Source organism: Rana temporaria, chromosome 5, assembly GCF_905171775.1.
Source record: "Rana temporaria chromosome 5, aRanTem1.1, whole genome shotgun sequence".
NCBI lineage: Eukaryota > Metazoa > Chordata > Amphibia > Anura > Ranidae > Rana > Rana temporaria.
Window position 1 is genome coordinate 171,938,861 of NC_053493.1, and position 19,280 is coordinate 171,958,140.

The following is a 19,280-nucleotide window of genomic DNA, read 5'->3' on the forward strand; positions in this document are numbered from 1 at the left end:
CATCAAGGTGTCCAGGTCAGGACAGTGGAAGGCATGGATGTGGGACAGAGAAGCAGCTAGGAAGCTGTACAAACAAAGGGACACAAACAGCTAGGAAGCTGTAAGGAAGATACAGAGCTGGGGTGCAGCGTCTGTGCATAAACACTGCGACATGTTTCATGGTCAAATGGACCAAACAAAGGTACTTAAAGTTCAGGAGGGATCCTGAAGAGGTGCTTGGAGCAGTAAAGCTGTCACAAGAGAGCCAGGAGGCTGAATGTATGTTTTTTTCAGCCATGCGAGAACCCTGTGTGGGAAGACATACTGTCAGGGAATCCCAGAATCCCAAAGAACAGAGTTTAGCCTCCTATCCTTTGCTGACTGATCTTCAGCTGTGTCCTGTATCCTGATCTGATCCTGTGTGCTCTTCTAGTTGCTGACCTGGCTGTTTCTTTAACCTTGGCTGTGTATCCTGTTCCTGTTCTGCTGCTCACCTGTGACCCGACTCCTGACTCTGGCTCTGTTTATGATTTGGTACTCCGCTGCCCGTCCTGCTGATGAACCTGGCTATTCCTGAGAATCTGTTTCTGTCTATGATCCTGGCTTCTGTTAATCCTCAGGTGCCTGCCTGGCTGTATCCTGCCCCAGCTCTACACACCGCTGCTTACTCCAGTCTCCAGAACCCTGACATGCTGCCAGCCCGGAATCATCCACTTTAGGAAATCGTGTCTCTGTCTCATCCTCAGTGGGACCAGGACGGGACATATAAGAGAGGCCGACCTCATCAACTCAGTCTCCTATCAGGTATATGACAGTATCAGTCAGCCAATGATGGAGTCTGAAAAGAAGGCCTCTCCACTTGAGGACATTTGTCGATCGATCTCCGCACTTACATCTTGCAAAGACTGCAAGAAAAATGTAATCGCATGGAAGATCGATTGTCAGCTTCCATCTTTGAGTCCTTCTGCTACCATAGATGAAGCCACCCAGATGGAGACCAGCACATCCAGTGGGACCTTCTGAGTCCACGAGTCAGTGTCCCCTTGGGCCTAATTGCGCGCTGAAGTTGGAAAAAGTAGAATAGCATAGATGAGGGGAGCCTGAACTCTGACTGTAGAGCTTTGAAGGCGCGTAACTTGTCATGCCTGAATATTTGTCTCATATGTGTTATCCTACATAATTGCCATTTCAAGCCATACTGTAATTTTTCAAACTCCAGATACCGTTTGTTATCCCCTATAGGGTAAACCCCTCCACTTGTTGCAGTGTCCTGACCTTGTTCCATATTTTCTGCATCAGATTATAAGTGGGATACAGCTTGTTTGGCTTCCAAGCCTTCAGCAACCTCTCCCCCAGTTGTAAAACTGAGAGGCTGTGCTGTTGAATCCACCAAGTTCAACTCCGGGGGAACTATCTTGGTTTATAATCCTAGCTATATGTTGCAGTTGAGAGGGTAAATAATATAGCCATGGGTTTTGTATTGTGTTTTTTATTTTGTTTGTTTATTTTTTTGTGGTTGAACTGGATGGACTTGTGTCTTTTTTCAACCTGACTAACTATGTAACTATGTTTGGAAGTGCCATCCCACCTGCTTCCTTAGGGTACTGCAACTGTTCCAGTCTCACTCTGGTGTTTGTATTGTCCTAAATAAGGGACCTGAAAATGGAGTTAATGATCCAAAACTGCTTCAGTGGAACAACCATCAGGGAATTGTAGAGCACATATAGAATCTGTGGAATTAGGATAATTTTGATCAAGTTTATCCTGCCCACCAGAGAAAGTTTCAGTCTGGACCATACCTTGACCCAATCATGGCATCGATTTAGCAAAGGGGATACATTTAAAGTAATATATACTAAGGGGTTAGGTGTAACCTGTATACCTAAATACCAGAATTCAGTTGATACCAGGATATCAAGTAAGGTTACCAATGGAGGGTCCGGTTTCCTATCTAACAACATGAGGGATGACATAGTCCAGTTTATCACTAATCGAGAATAATGGTCAAATGTTTGGACCACAGCCATAGCCTCCTTCAGGGAGGACGACATGTCTCCCAAAAGCAGCATGGTGTCATCCGCATATAACATCAGTTTTTCATGAAGCTCCCCATAATGGAAACCCTGGATATTAGAATTAGAATGCAAGTCGCTAATGGCCCTATGGCAAGAGCAAAAAGAAGAAGGAAGAGTGGGCACCCCTGTCTAGTACCCCTGTATAAGCTTAAGTTTGGTGGCACTCCATGGCTGCTTCTCTAATGGCTGTCTTTGGGGAACTATATAGTAGTTGAACCCACGCAATGTAGCCTTCCCCAAATCCAAATGTGTGTAAGATGGCCCACAGATAGGACCACTCAATACTGTCAAAGGCCTTGTGTGCATCAAGAGATAGTAATGCTCTATCACCCATATTATCAGCCCTCGATTGTATATTAACAAAAAGCATAGGTTTATAGCCGTAGACTTCTGGGACATAAACCCAGCTTGATCAGAATGGATATTGAAAGATATTACCTTATTCAATTTTATGGCCAAAACCTTTGCCAGTATCTTCATATCAGTTTGTAGAAGGGATATAGGCCTATAAGAGCCAGAGTCTAAGGGATCCTTGCCAGGTTTCGATAACAAGACTATATTGGCTTTGGTCAGAAGGTGGAAGACACCTACTTGTTTTGGCTTCATTGAACACCTCTGATGCCGCGTACACACGATCATTTTTCGTCATTAAAAAAAACAACGTTTCCTGACTGGCTCCATGGCAGCATACGTGTGGGTTAGCCCCGCCTCCATAACTACCCAATAGGACCCCTCCCCTATAAATCTTAGCTGTGGGCTCTCAGCCTTGTTCCTTTTTTGTCCTCCTCCGTAGGACCATGTGTTTGGTTCTTCTACCCAAAAAAAATAAAAAAAAAATATATAACATATACACAACTCATCCTTTGATCAAGCTCGGCCAATGAATTCTCCAATAAGCCTTGTCTGTTAAGCAGGGTATGGAATGCATGGAATAGCGCTGAAGTTATGGAGTCTATTGCGCAAGATTGGTATGCCTAGCGGTGTAGGTAGCCTTCTTTTATCTAAAGACCGGTGTGTGTCCCTGGCCGAACGGATCATGGTGGTGATGGTGAGCAGTATCGTTTCTTTTTTCATGGCAGCAGTGTTTATGTTTGTGGTTTGTTTTTCCTTGTTTGTTTAAAGTCTTTACTTGCCCTGTGAGCGTCTGGTTCCCTTGCATTTCAGCCGCCGCTCCCTCTGACTTCCGGGTTCTGTCTGCGTTCTACACAGACAGACCAGGACTGAAAGCGAGGCCTGGCTCACACGCGAGCGAGGCCTGGCTAGCGCATGCGCGAGACTCGACTCGCGCATGCGCACTGGTTACGGCTGATGCGGTCATGGCGTCATACGCCCAGCCCTTAAAGCAGAGCGAGAGACATGTGTACACCGGGGGCGTGCGTTCGTACGGCGGTTCCCGGTGTACTGTCCTGTCCACATCTAGGTAAGTGTTCTGGTGCGGTTTTGGCTAAAAACCTTCCTCATGTTTCTACTTGACATCTTGTCACTTTCCTGTTACAGTGTCTATTCAAAGCTACATGGACATCTCTTTGCCTCTCAGTGGCCAGCCCTCCCTCAACAGGTATGGCTAAGGGGAAAACTATGTTTTCTGCACCTGCTGGGGGGGAAGAGAGTGGAGTATAGGGACATAGTGTGACTATTTGTGTTTCTTCTTCTCTTTATCTCAGCCCTTCTAGGTCTGACCAGCAGCATAATGAGTCCCACGGTCGCAGCAGGTCTTCTAGGTCACATCACCGGCACTCATCCTCCAGACACCATAGTTCATCCAGAACTGGTCATTCTAGTAGAAGTACTCCTCATCTCTCCCCCCATGATGAAAGATTGGAAAATTCTTGCTGGGGGTGCAAGGCTTCGTTATCTATTAACAAATCCCTTTGTGATCATTGTTTCTCTAAAGTAGCCAATGAAAGGGGAGGTGTAGATAAACACCTGGAAGCTCTTGTTAAAAGGGTCGTGGATAAATCCCTGCAGGAGAGAGATACTATAATACAGCAGGACTCTCCTATAGACCCAATGATTCCCTTATTGGATCAGGGACATTTACATGAGGTCTTCGCAGCCACTCAGGCCAGCCAGTCGGCTGCTTCTCCTTCAGAAAGTGGTTCAGAATTGGAGGATACAGTAATAGGCTTTGATTATGCCTTAGTCCCTGCCTTAGTGAAAGCTATTAAGGAAGCCTTGAATTTGGAGGATCCAGCTACTTCCCCCCCTAAACAGAGAAAACTCTTTAAAGCGGGGGTTCACCCTGTTAAAAAAAAAAATGTTTTTTTTTATTATACCATTACATTCGGCATCGTAGCGCGAGCTACGGTATGCCGGTCTTACATTTTTTATCCCCGTACTCACTGTGCTATGGCTCATTGAAGATTCCGGGGAATGGGCGTTCCTATGGTGAGAGAAGGTGATTGACGGCCGGCCATGGCACGTCACGCTTCTCCGGAAATAGCCGAAATAGGCTTGGCTCTTCACGGCGCCTGCGCATAGCCTGTGCGCAGGCGCCGTGAAGAGCCGAGACCTACTCTGGCTGTCTTCGGGGAGCGTGACGTGCCAGAGCCGGCCGTCAATCATCCTCCCTCTCCATAGGCACGCCCATTCCCCGCGGGAGTCGGATTCTTCAATGATCGATAGCACAGTGAGTACGGGGATTAAAAATTTAAGACCGGCATACCGTAGCTCGCGCTACAATGCCGAATGTAATGGTATAATGATGTGAAGGAGGGTGAACCACCGCTTTAAACAGCTCAACAAGGAGCGACATTATTTCCCGTTTATTACGGAGATAGGCGCCATTATTTCCAATGAGTGGAGTAAACCTGATAAAAAAGGCTCTATGCAGTCGAAGATAACAAAATTATATCCCTTCAAACAAGAAGATGTGACCCATCTTGAAGCTGCCCCGTCAGTGGACGCAGCGTTGATGCGTTTGGTGAAGTATGTGACCCTTCCCTTGGAAGACACAGTTTCTTTTAAAGATCCTTTGGAAAGACGGATCGATTCGGACCTAAAGAGAATCTACTTGACAGCAGGGTCCGCTTGTAAACCCATTCTGGCTATAGCAGCTGCCTCAAAAGCCTTAGAAGCCTGGTCTGACAGTGTTAATGATTCCTTGAGAAGCATTTCTGAGGACACAGCTAAGAATTCTCCTATCCAGGAAATTAGGCTAGCGTCCGCTTTCTTGGGGGAGGCCTCTATTGATATTACTCGCCTAGTGGCCAGGGTGATGTTGTCGGCAGTCACTGCCCGCCGTGCTTTGTGGCTCCGTCCATGGTCTGCGGATGCAGCCTCAAAGCAGGCTTGGTGCCGTATTCCCTTTGAGGGCGGGTCCCTCTTTGGCAATAAACTCGATAGTGCCATCTCTCGGGCCACGGGAGGTAAGTCGGGGTTTCTCCCTCAAGACAGGCGTTTACAGAATCAAAAACGCACCTTCTTCAGACCACAGAATACAGATCGCTGGAGGGATGCACGCAACTATAGACCCGGTCGTGAATTCTCTAGACCATGGAGGTCCAGACAACCTCCCTTTAAGAAGCAAACTAAAGGCACTACTTCTAACAGCCAGGAATCTACGAAGTCTTTTTGAGGTTGGGCCCGCCCAAACATTTCAGGTGGGGGCTCGCCTTTCCCACTTTCGGCATGTTTGGGCGGCCTCTATTCAGGACTTCTGGACCATCAAGACAGTCTCGTCGGGCCACACTTGGATCTTCAACAGCGTCCCCAGGCTCAGGTTTGTTCCCACGAACCTTCCAGGCACAAAAGAGAAAAGACAAATCCTTTTGGCCTACGTGAACTCTTTATTAATTCAAGGCGCAGCTGTCAGTGTACCAAGAACAGAACGAGGCGAAGGCATGTATTCCCCTTTATTTCTAGTGCAGAAAAAGAACGGTACTTGGAGACCAGTAATAGACCTAACTCATCTCAATCGGTTTATTCGGAAAGAAAAATTCAAGATGGAATCTCTGTTAACCATCCAACAGTCGGTCCATCCAGGGGATTGGTTAGTGTCAATAGATTTGAAAGACGCTTATTTTCATGTTCCGGTGGCAATAGGTTTTCAAAAATACCTCCGCTTCTCGGTAGGCGACCAGCACCTACAGTTCACCTGCCTACCCTTTGGCCTCACGACCTCACCCCGGGTGTTCTCCAAGGTCCTGCTAGCTGTCGTAGCCCTTCTGCGGGTGAAAGGAGTTTGTCTTCATCATTATTTAGACGATCTATTGCTACTAGCCCAAGACAGAAATCAACTGATAGAACAGAGAGATCTAGTAATTACCACTGCAAGAGTTCGGATGGCTAATAAATGTGGAGAAAAGTCATCTAGTCCCATCACAGACCCTAGTGTTTTTGGGTGCCCTCTTCAACACATCAATAGGCACCATCTCATTACCGGAGGAAAAAGTTACCACGATCAGAGGCAGGATCCGCAAAGCATTCGCTGCTCCTCAGCTATCTGCCCTTCATTGTCTGAAGTTAATCGGTACCATGTCAGCCACCATTCCAATGGTGAAATGGGCCCAGTGGCATACTCGTCCATTCCAGAAAGGATTTCTCCAACAATGGGTCTCCTCCAGGAAGAGTCAGCACATCACGATCACTCAATCTATGAGAGGATCTCTTCTATGGTGGCTTCAGGGGAAGAATCTCCGCAACTGCCATTCAATTCGTCCCATCACTTGGGTTACAATAACATCAGATGCCAGCAATCTGGGCTGGGGCGCCCATTGCCTTTCAGAGATAGCTCAAGGCAGATGGAGCACACCCTCTCACGGAATTGTTTCCAACATACTGGAACTACGAGCCGCCTTTCAAGCACTCCTGTGCTTCAGCCATATATTGACAAAATGTTCAGTGATGCTCAGGCTGGACAATACGACCGCAGTGGCCTACATAAGGAAACAGGGTGGAACTCGCAGTTGGACCCTACTTCGAGAAGTAGAACCAATTATGAACTGGGCCCAGAAGAATCTGGCCAACATCTCGGCAGTATACATTCCGGGGATTCAGAATGTTCAAGCGGACTTCTTATCTCGAGTCCAGTTGGACAACAACGAATGGTCCCTACACACAGATGTGTTCAATTGGCTTCTAACCTTGGGAATATCCCCCGAAGTGGATCTATTTGCGTCCCCGCGCAACCACAAGTTGATGAAGTATTATGCGAGGGGCAGGGATCCCCAAGCCTATGGGATAGACGCTCTCACGGATCAATGGAGATTTCAAAAAGCTTACGCCTTTCCACCAGTCCCTGTGATCTTTCGGTTCCTTCACCGGCTCAAATCAGAGAATGCGGAAATCCTCGCAGTGATCCCCTTTTGGCCAAACAGGCCCTGGTTCTCTCTCCTATCGCTCCTCAGCTATCGGGACCCAATCCCTCTCCCCCCCAGACCAGATCTTCTCTCCCAAGGCTCAATATGGCACCCATGTCCAGCTCGTCTGCACCTCAGGGCGTGGTTCTTGAGAGGGGAAGGCTTAAAGCACTAGGTTGTCCAGAAGAAGTCATGTCAACCCTGCTTAACGCCAGGAGAAATAGTACTAACAGAGTGTATGAACGTATTTGGTCAAAATTTTCAGACCACATGTCGTCGAGGTCCAACCCTCCTAGCTCCCCAGAGGTTCAAGATATCCTTAGCTTCCTACAAACGGGCTTGGTCTTACCTTTAGCAGTCACTCTCCGAGTGCAAGTCTCAGCCATCTCTGCGTTTACAGGGATCTCTTGGGCTAACCATCCCCTGGTTCGCCAGTTTTTCAAAGGTGCCATTCGGCTCAGGCCCCAAAGAAAACCGAGGTTTCCCAAATGGGATCTACCTCTTGTTCTGGACTATCTTACCTCGATCAGCTCTAATCCGGATAAACCTCTTTCAGCTAGAGACCTTACTCTCAAAACCATCTTTTTAGTTGCAGTCACTTCAGCTAAGAGGATCTCCGACATAAGAAATCTGGGTTCAAAAGAACCATTCCTGACCTTCTTTCCTGACAGAGCAGTATTAATTCCTATGCTGGGCTCAAATCCTAAAGTGACATCCATTTTTCATGAAAATCAGGAAATTGTCCTGCCCACCTTTGGGTTGTCTGAAGATCAAAGTGTTCATCCCCTTGATGTAGGACGCACATTAAATCTATATCTAGAAATGACAAGTTCTTTCAGGCAAACAGACTTTCTTTTCGTCCTTCTCCATGGGAAGAATAGAGGAAAGCGGGCATCAATCAGATCCATCTCAACTTGGATAGTTCAGACCATCCAGAGGGCATATAAAGAGAAGGGCCTGGCTCCTCCAGAGGCAGTAACTGCACATTCAACTAGGAGCATCTCGACTTCTTGGGCAGCCTCACGACATGTCGCACCTGAAGTTATATGCAGAGCGGCTTCGTGGTCTTCAATTAATACTTTTGTCTCTCACTACTGTATTGAACCGGCTGCTTTGTCTTCCTTAAGTTTTGGTTTACAAGTGCTGTCGGTGGACAGTGTTAAATAAATTTATGTTCTCAGCATTTTTGCCCACCCGGGTTTCTTTTTGTGAGTTATTTCCCACACGTATGCTGCCATGGAGCCAGTCAGGAAAAAGGAAAATTTATTACCAAATACTTACCGTAATTTTCCTTTCCTGATAGGCTCCATGGCAGCAGGAGTCCCTCCCAAAATGCGTGGAGTAGGATAGTTACGGAACAAGGCTGAGAGCCCACAGCTAAGATTTATAGGGGAGGGGTCCTATTGGGTAGTTATGGAGGCGGGGCTAACCCACACGTATGCTGCCATGGAGCCTATCAGGAAAGGAAAATTACGGTAAGTATTTGGTAATAAATTTTCCTTTTTTTCAGCATGTAGAAAAAACTTTGTTTTTCAACTTCATCATTAAAAAAAACGTTGCCCACACACCATCGTTTTTAAAAAATGCTCTAGCAAAGCGCGGTGACGTACAACACGTACGACGGCACTATATAGGGGAAGTTCCATGCGGATGACGCCACCCTTGGGGCTGCTTTAGCTGATTCCGTGTTAGTAAAAGACGACTCACGCTTTTCTGTCTGTTACAGCGTGATGAATGTGCTTACTCCATTACGAACGGTAGTTTTACCAGAATGAGCGTTCCCGTCTCATAACTTGCTTCTGAGCATGCGCGGGTTTTTAACATCGTTTTAGCCCACACACGATCATTTTTTACAACCCAAAAAAAACATTGTTTAAAACGTTGTTATTTTTTTTCTTCGTTTTTCAGAACCCAAAAAATAATGTGAAACCCACACACGATCATTTTAAATGACATTTTTTAAAAACAAAATTTTTTTAATGCCGAAAAATGATCGTGTGTACGCGGCATAACAGTTTAGGTAACTCACGGCATATTTCTTAACCGCTTCCCGTCCGCCGGGCCGTCATATGACGTCCTTGATTTTGAGCGGTGATATCTGAATGATGCCTGCAGTTAGACATCATTCAGATATTTTCTTTTTCAGCCAGCGATTCCCTACACCATAAGAATGATCATAGCGGCTGTTCAGCTGCTTGATCATTCTTATGGGCGGCGAGAGGGGATGTCCCCACCTTCCGCTGCCTTTCGGTGTTTCTCTGGGCTCGTCGCTGACATCGGCAAACCAGAGAAGGGATCCGCTGTCCCAGATGCTGACCATAGAGATTTCCAGCAGACTAGATGGTCCCCGGAGTCTCTATGATTGTTCAGAGGCCAGGCGCGATATTATGTCACGCTTGGCCTCTGCATTCGAAAAAAAATGGAGCCACTGGTAAGCTGAGCTTTTTTTTTTTTTTTTTTTTCTTCAGGCTTCCCAGCCTAGAGGTGAGATGTGGGGGCTTATTGACCCCATATCTCACTGTAAATAGTACCTGTAATGCTTATTCCTATTACAAGGGATGTTTACAAAAATAAAAGTAAAAAAAAATTGTCAAACTAGAAAAATAAAAAATGTAACAATAAAAAAAAAATTAAAGTGCCCCTGTGCTCGCACGCAGAAGCAAATGCGTACGCAAGTCACACCCACATATGTAAACGATGTTCAAATCACACATGTGACAAAGGGGTCCACTGCAGCTCCGAAACCTTGCACTTGGTCCTTTGTGATGTGATCTTTCTGCAATAAATAGTAAAGCCCTCCTCCTCAGTTGCTGTGTGCCTCCCTCTACCACATTCCACAGTTTCACTGGCAAGTATGTCTGCTGCATTCAGTAAAAGTGAGGAAAAGTTTGCTAGAGGGCCCTGTAATTTTCTACCTCCAGCAGTGAGCGAGGTCAGTGGGTGTGTTGCGATGGCCATTTGGTGTTTTTTATAGCAACTATAGAATATATTTTTCAGCTAACATTTACAAATAAAAGGGTACATTTCCAGTTATTCCATTGAGTTAGTCAGTAGCTAGGTTTCCTCACTTTAATGTTAGTAAACTGGCTAACTAGTTAAATATATTGATTGCCGAATTGAATCTCCAGCAGGAAGGGAAGGCTTATGATTTCCAGGAGACAGCTAAAAGTTCTTAAAGAAAATTGATAAGATCCCTATGCCAATCTTCCTTAAAGCGGGAGTTCACCCGAATTTTTTTTTTTAACATTAGATTGAGGCTAATTACGGGAAGCAGAATCGGGTGTTTTTTTTTTTAATCAATGTAGTACTTACCGTTTTAGAGATAGATGTTCTCCGCCGCTTCTGGGTATGATCTTCGGTATTGGACGTTCCTATTTGATTGACAGCCTTCCGACGGTCGCATACAGCGCGCCACGAGTTGCCGAACATCAGTGCGGCTCTATACGGCGCCTGCGCACCGACGTTCGGCTACTTTCGGGAACTCGTGACGCGCTGTATGCGACCGTCGGAACACCTCCCGGTTCATGCCAGAACTCTCAAACATCACAAAAGTTTGGACTCAAACCCAGAACCCCATTGAAGTCCTGAATTTAAAAAAAAAATCAAAAGTCGCCATTTTGAAGGCTTATATGCAAGTTATTGACCTTAAAAAGGGTATGGGGGCCGGGTACTGCCCTGGAGAACAGGTACAAATACAAAAATTTGTTTTAATATAGTGCCTGTGGGGTCCACTTAGTCTGCCTGTAAAGTGGCACATCTGTACCGTGTAAAGAACCTGCTGCAGCTTTGGGGTGGGGGGTGTGGTGCCCCCCGGCCCCAAAGAATACCCCCATGTTGAGGGCATGAGGCCTGGTATGGTTTAGGAGGGTGGGGTGCTCCTTTTTCTGGCCTGCCAGACTGCATGCTTGGATATGGGTCTGGAATGAATTTTGGGGAGGAACCCATGCTGTTTTATTTTACATTTTGTTGTGGGGTTCCCCTTGAAAGACCCGAAGGGCCTGGTATGGATATTCTATTGCCGCCAATGTTTTTTTTTTTCATTTAGCAGTCAGCAGGGAAGCCTATTGACAGCTGATGACTCATCCGTTGTTAAGGACACAGTGGCCAGCTTCCCGACCCGCTCCTTAACAACCAGCTATTCATCGTGCCTTGATTGGGCAAAGCTTTGCACAAAGCGTGTGCAGAAGGAAACTGGCTGCGAAGCTGCAAGGCTTCACTGCTGGTTTCCCTTAGCCAAGATGGTAACCAAGATGGTGGTGCCAGCTCGTTGGATGCCTGGACAGGTAAGAGCCCTAATATTAAAAGTCAGCAGCTACAGTATTTTTTTTTTTTGGGGGGGGGGACTCCTCTTTAACACCCAAGAGCTTGACACGCCTAAATGCATTTACAAGCACCAAGCATTTTTTTCTGAGAAAAAGCTGCTGCTAAACGAAAAGGCATCTAGGAGAGATAGCCAAAGTGTCCAGTGTGCATGGGGCTTTAAAAAAAAAAAGCAAAACAAGGGGCAATACAGAATAGCATGAAACAAGGGCTGGGACCTCGGCCCTCACCAACACACACTCCGATGTTTCCATTTGCAACCTTCACCTGCCAGGCATCCTGACACTAACACAATGAGGAGCAAACCACTGACTAGAGCAGATCCACTAAGCATTGGAGGTGCTGGCATGTCAGGGAGAACCTTCAATGCAACAGTTGTGACTCACAGAGACTGTGTACCAGCTCACTTTTACTAAAATTAATCAAGCAGTTTCACACACACAGATGCCACTAATTAGCTGACATACACTACACTTATAAAAATAAATATTTTCATTAATTTGTTAATTTCTGCTTATTTTCGAAGGAAAAGACAAAAAAAAAACAAAAAACGATTTCCCTCTTGCTGGGCAAAGCTGCAGGTATCATATGCTTATGCTTAAACAAAATACCCCCAAAATCATTTTTTTAGGAAAACAGCTGCCTATTCATTTTTTTTTCTGCATGTAATGCCGCGTACACACGATCGAAAAATCCGACAAGAAAAGTCTGATGTGAGCATTTAGTCCGAAATTCCCACCGTGTGTAATTTCCGCCAACAAAAGATTGAGAGCTGGTTCTCAAATTTTCGGAAATTCTGTTCGTCTGTAGCAATTCCGATGTGGCAAATTCCGACGCATGCTCGGAAACAATTTGACGCATGCTGGGAAGCATTGAACTTAATTTTCACCGGCTTGTCGTAGTGTTGTACGTCACCGCGTTCTTGACGGACGAAAGTTCAGAGAACTTTTGTGTGACCGTGTGTATGCAAGCCAAGCTTGAGCGGAATTCCATCGGATAAACCATCCAAGGTTTTTCTGACGGAAAATTTGATCTGTGTACACGGCATAAGTCTGTTTGCACTAGTTTGAAACTGTGATGCTGCAGGCCAACTTCTACCTAACCATACCTGAAGGTTGTAGCTGTTTAGAAAGAAATTGAGATATGGGGATAGGGAGGCAGGAAATGTAGGGTACTGGTGTGATGTGTTTCTTTGTGGCCTTCTACTCTGCATTGAGGCCTCTTGGGCTACAACTTCTACTTGTCAAAGCAGGCCAAGTACTGCTTGATTAAAATGCATGTGTTATTGCTAAAAGTACTTAAAACAGCCCTTTTTAACTAAAATGTGTCAACAGCTGTTAGTTGATTTTGTTTTGTTGCATTAGCAAAGGGCCCATGCAGTTGCAAGACTTTCCATACTATCTGGGTGACAATAGCTTGCCTAGCAGCCCACCAAAGAGCCACAAATTGTTTAGACATACAGAGCTAAGCTGAGGATTTTTGGGGATTTTATAGGAGGCGTGAGGCATGTAGAACCAGACACCTACCATCCCCGATTCTTTGAGAAAAGAAAGACATGGGTGGGACTTTAAATGAAGCATGCATCCCAGGACATACACAGCAAAAAATAATAAGTGTGTTTGTCTGTTCTAGTTACTGGGCGATGACGTGGTTGGGCTGTCTGGCACAGGCCGGCTCGTTCAGTCCCGGGAGCTGCGATGCGCTCTTGGGGCCTGCCCCTCCCCTCTCCGTTCCCATTGGGTGTGTGACGTCGATGCACATATATATATATATACATACACACATACTGTATATTTCTTACCGTTTGGTACCCTTTATTAGGTCAAACAGTGTTCAAATCTAGTATAGCGGGTGCCCCTCTGTGGCCCCGTGTCTCATACTACAGCCCAAGACTTATGCCGCGTACACACGATCATTTTTCGGCATGAAAAAAACGACATTTAAAAAAAATGTAATTTAAAATTATCGTGTGTGGGCTTCACATCATTTTTCCGGTTATGAAAAACGACAATTTTTTTTCGAACATGCTGCATTTTTTAACGACGTTTTAAACAATGTCGTTTTTCGGGTTGTAAAAAATGATTGTGTTTGGGCTAAAACGACGTTAAAAACCCACGCATGTTTAGAAGCAAGTTATGAGACGGGAGCGCTCGTTCTGGTAAAACTACCGTTCGTAATGGAGTAAGCACATTCATCACGCTGTAACAGAGAGAAAAGCGCAAATCGTCTTTTACTAACACGAAATCCGCTAAAGCAGCCCCAAGGGTGGCGTCATCCTCATGGAACTTCCCCTATATAGTGCCGTTGTACGTCAACGGCACTATATATGCTAGAGCATTTTTTAAAAATGATCGTGTGTGAGCAGTTGGAAAAAACAACGTTTTTTCGAGATGCTGAAAAACGTTGTTTTTTTCATGCCGAAAAATTATCGTGTGTACGGAGCATTACACAAGGACAGGCAGGCTAACAGGGAAAACAGCCTGGTAGCAGCTGCTGGGGAATTCCCTCCTCCCTTTCCTGCTCTCACTGTCCAGTGAGTGAGAGGCATTCACAGACATGGCTGCTCACCCAGTTCCCTCCCCTGTTTCTCCATTGGCACGGGGAGCTGGCCAATCGATGGAGGACTGGGGGAAACGCAAGGAACTCTGGGACATGTAGTCCCCAACACAGGCTGCCCCACTGTAATCCCTGGGGGAAAAACTATACATCCCAGCAGCTCACAGAGAGAGAGAGAGAGAGAGAGGAGGAATCTTACCCCTAGAGGCTTCCTGAGATAAAGAAGAGCTACCACGAGGGCAGAGGAAGACTGGGTGCTGCGGTCCTGAGTTGGTGTGACTGTTCCTGCTATAGCGCCGAGGTCGGTGGCAGACATCCAGGGCTAAAGAGAGGACCCCAGGTGCATAGCCAGGCGTCCCTGACAGCATGTGGTGTTCCAGTACTAGGTGGCCAGTCGGGCTACCTGAAGAATCCATCCCAGGATATTGGAGCCTCTTAACACTGGATTGGTGAGAGGGCACCTGCCCAGTCTTTCTTAGGCCAAAATACTGCACCGTGTGATCTCTTTGCCTCATCTAATTAGGAAAAACTGTTATATTTTTTGCTCTCTGGGTTATTCGCTTTGAGGAGTCCCCTGAAAGCAGTTGAATATTATCCTTGAGGTTTTGCTAATAACCTCTAGTCCTTATTATTGTAGTTTAATTTACTATACACATATATATTTGCCTATTACTCAATACTATTGTTACTGCCTGTTTTCATTCTTGAAGTGGTTGTAAAGGTTCGCATTTAAACAAAAAAAATAACAAACATGTCATACTTATCTCCACTGTACAGCTCGTTTTGCACAGAGTGGCCCCAAAAGGACATATTCTGGGGTCCACCGGTGTCCAGAGCCACCAAGTACAGGACTCCGCCCCACCCCCCGGCGTCATTGGATTTGATTGACAGAAGCGCAAGCCAATGGCTGTGCTGCTATCAATCTATCCAATGAAGAGCCGAGAAGCCCATGCAAAGGAAGAGCGCGTTTGTGACGCTGGACTTTCCAGGGCTCAGGTAAGTAAAACGGGGGGCTGGTAATCATCAGATGTTTTTTCGCCTTAATGCATAGGGTGAAAAAACATGAACCTTTACAACCCCTTTAAAGCATGTACACAGTAAAGATAATTTCTGTGTTCACTACAATCTGTGTCCATTTACTGTGGTTTTTGCATTAATAAAGGGTCTGGAGGATATTAGTTATGAGGAAAGGTTGTGAGCACCGAACTTATTCTCTCTGGAGAAGAGATGCTTGAGAGGAGATATGATTTCAATTTACAAATACCATACTGGTGACAACACAATAGGGATAAAACTTTTTTGCGGAAGGGAGTTTAACAAGACACGTGGCCACTCATTAACATTAGAAGAAAAGAGGTTTATCCTTAAACTACGTAGAGGGTTCTTTACTGTAAGAGCGGCAAGGTTGTGAAATTCCCTTCCAAAGTGGTGGTCTCAGCGGGGGGGGCATCAATGGTTTCAAGATACTATTAGATAAGTACCTGAACGACCACAACATACAGAGATATACAAGGTAATACTGACAAATAATCACACACATAGGTTGGACTTGAGTTGTTTTTCAACCTCACCTACTATGTAACATTACTGCCAGGTGTGCCAGTGGGGCTGAGACTGTTCTTGGGGTTAAAAGGAGTAAGGAACCAAAAATATTCAAGCGGCTCCTGCAGGGGTAATGCTACACTAGTTACAACTGATAATGAAGATCGGTCTGCACAGTCCATACAAAGTTAAGCCCCTTTCACAAGAAGGGTCAGATCAGGTCCACCTGACAGTTTTTCAGGCAGACCTGATTAGACAGTCCATTCACCCCTATGGACTGGTGGTTGTAAATGGACTTGTATCCATTTACACCCGCCTACCACTGATCCAAAAGAGAAAGGGGATCCATCCTCCTTCATCTAGGATCAGAGAGCAGTTTTCCTTGCTAGAGGGTCCAGGATAGAGCATCTAAAAATTGTAAGCTGCAATTTTCATTTCTTTTAGGTCATGCTGTGTGAATGAGGACATGCAACAAATAAGTTGGTGTCCCAGATCGGCTGCAAAAGTGTAAATGCGCTTTAGAAATCACAGACACACATGACATGGATATACTGCAGTTAGTATTGTAACCAGTAGATGCTCACTTTTTAACAGTGCATGCAGCTATGTGGGATGGATAATGTCATTTGATCCTAGTCACATGGGAAGAGCACCAACAGCTATTTCTGGAAAGGTAACTACTGATTATTCAGTGGCATGCTCTAATATTAGTGTTTTTCAGCACTGAATCTCCCAACTGTCTTGATAAAGCCATCTTTATCCATTTTTCCTACAAAGATACCTGTGTAATTCTCCTAACTGTTTTGATATAATCACCTTTATGTTTCCTATAGAGTAAATACACCTATGTGCACATGCTTTTAGGGCATGATTATATAAGAAAATAAAAAAAAAACACAGGAAGAAAATCAATATTTTGTTGCTCATTAAAATATAGCCCCAGCTGGCCACAATGTACATTTTAAAAAAACAACACATTTTCATACATTTTAAACGTTTTGACAGATAAGATGACATATTTTCATACAAAATACTTTTCATTGTTATAAAACATGTATACTATACACAGTATGTATGTTAGCGTGTTCATGTAATGATGTGTTGCAAATATAATACATGTATATCATACCTTTTTGTAAAGATTTCTGAGGTCTCTGTACTGCCACATGCTGTTAAGAACCTGAGATGCTGCCTTCACAACTTTTGGCGAATGCCTGTTTTCGGAAGGAAAGCAATACGCAAAAATAAATTTTCACATTTTATTAATGGTATACAGTTAATTATTTGTGATCGTTTTAAAATATATACTAAACATATTTATATATTTTGTTTTACAATTAAAGGCTTATGTACAATAAAAAAAAAAACTGCAATTATTCCTTGTGATTTGATCTGATCTAAATCAAATTCCTGTTTATAATTTAGCAAAAGTGCTGAACTAAGGAAATATTTAGGCAACCATTCCTCTTTTTGAAGATGCTAGTTCAGTGTTTCTCAACCGGGGTTCTGCGGGAAGTCAACAGGGGTTCCGCAGGACATCTACATTATGGCAGATGTATACCGCCAATCTTGTCCTTAATGTGCGCTGACATTCAGCGCTCATGAATAGCCAAAGGTACCTTTGTAAATCCGGCTCTGGGTGGAGCAGGGGAGGAGTGCAGAGAGCGGGAACAGGAGTCGCAGAAGGACGAGGTCTTATGGCAGCACTGACCGAGCAGGAACAGGAAGCTCAATCCGAAGGTGAGCTCTTACAGCAGCTCTCTGCCTCCCCCTGCACTGTGCAATGTGCTCCAATGGCTCTCTGTTTCCCCTACATTCTGCATTACCACAGCTATAAGAGTCTTATAGCTGTGGGGAATCCTTTGGATGTTCAGTCAGAGAACTTGAATTTAAAAGAACAGGAAGAAATCTATCATTTGCAGTCTGATCATACCCTCAGGATGAGGTTTAATGATGAATCCTTGGACAAATTCTGGATTTCAGTCAAAGAAGAGTATCCTGCCATTTTTTAGAAAGGCATTAAATGTTTTGCTTCAGTTTTCCACTTCCTACATGTCTGAGCAAGCTTTTTCCTGTTTAACAAGCATCAAGACCAAGGAACAAAATTGTTTAATTTCAGTTGAAGATGAAATTTGTGTGTGCTTATCTTATGTTCGACCCAGAATTGAGCATCTGTGCAGAAAAAAGCAAGCCCAAGTTTCACATTAAGGAGCCGAGTGTTTTTTTTTTTTTACAAAATGTATTCTATTATTTGAGTCTGTTTCTTTATTGCTGTTATATCTACAGCTCGCTGATCAGATCCATTGTTTAGTGAGCTGATTTTCTTTTCCGGGGTTCCCCAAGACCTCAAACTCTTTGCCAAGGGTTCAACGAAAGGCAAAAAGGTTGAAAAACACTGTACTAGCTTGCTCGGTTGTCCTGCTGATCCAAAGGCTTCAATACTTTCTGAGTTATTGACCTTAACCTATGGGGATTATCAATCCCATGAGGAAGTTAATATAACGAAACATGTCGGGGGCGTGGCTGTATGGCAATCATCCATACTGACGTGTGACGCCTGAGCTGGTAGCAGGACACTGAGATCGCGATTTGGAGGTTTGAGGTGGGTGAGAACTAATATCAAGCGCACACTTCAGGTCCGCTGTGACTGCAGTGCACCACTGTACCATCATTTGCAAGTTTTGCTGTTGTTTTCACGGATTGCTGGTTTGAATTATTTGAAATGTGAGTGCAAAGATTGAAGCTTGTGTGTGATTTTAATAAACTGGTTGAAACGATATCACGCTATTGGAGCACTCTTTTAATTTCACATGTGGAGAGATCCTGTGTAAAGCACGGTTGAATATTGGATGATCGTTTTAACCCATTGTGAGGTTTAACCACTTCCTTACCAGCCCATAGTCATATGACATCCACAGAGGGGTTCTCCCATCCCCGGTGGATGTCATATGACGTCCTGGGCTTTGTAAGGGGATATCTGAATGATGCCTGCAGCTAGAGGCATCATTCAGATATCATTGTTTGCCGGCGGCGATTCTGCGCACCATAAGAATGATCATAGCGGTGGTTCCTTTGCTTGATCGTTCTTTTAGGCAGCGGGAGGGGACACCCCCCTCCCGCCGACATCTGGTGCTTCTCCGGGCTCTCCCGTGTCTTCGGGGGCCCGGAGAAAGAATCATCCAGCGCCGGATGGGAAGCATAGAGATGACTGGTGACCAGATGGTTGGAGGCCCGGGCGCGATGTGATGTCATGCCCGGGTACCCGGAAGTAAACAAAGCCGCAATTGTGGCTAGTAAGCATGAGATCGGTAGTACTCTGGACTAAAGAGAAGAGGGACCTTCCAGTTTATCAGTGCAGAGTTGAAAAGCCAGCATCTCTGATGGTATGGGGGTTAATTAGTGTGTATGGAATGGTCAGCTTGCACATCTGGAAAGGTACCATCAATGCTGAAAAATATATCAAGATTTTAGAGCAGCATATAGACAGAATAAAGGTGGATAAAGCACC

General features: G+C 45.0%; 1 protein-coding gene across 1 annotated transcript in view; it reads right to left on the reverse strand.

Moving 5' to 3' along the window:
- Window positions 1–19,280, reverse strand: part of CTNND2 (catenin delta 2) — a 672,820-nt gene that overhangs the window by 106,107 nt on the left and 547,433 nt on the right. The window contains 1 exon segment of the mRNA XM_040353393.1: window positions 16,902–16,986. Coding sequence (XP_040209327.1) covers window positions 16,902–16,986 — 85 coding nt within the window.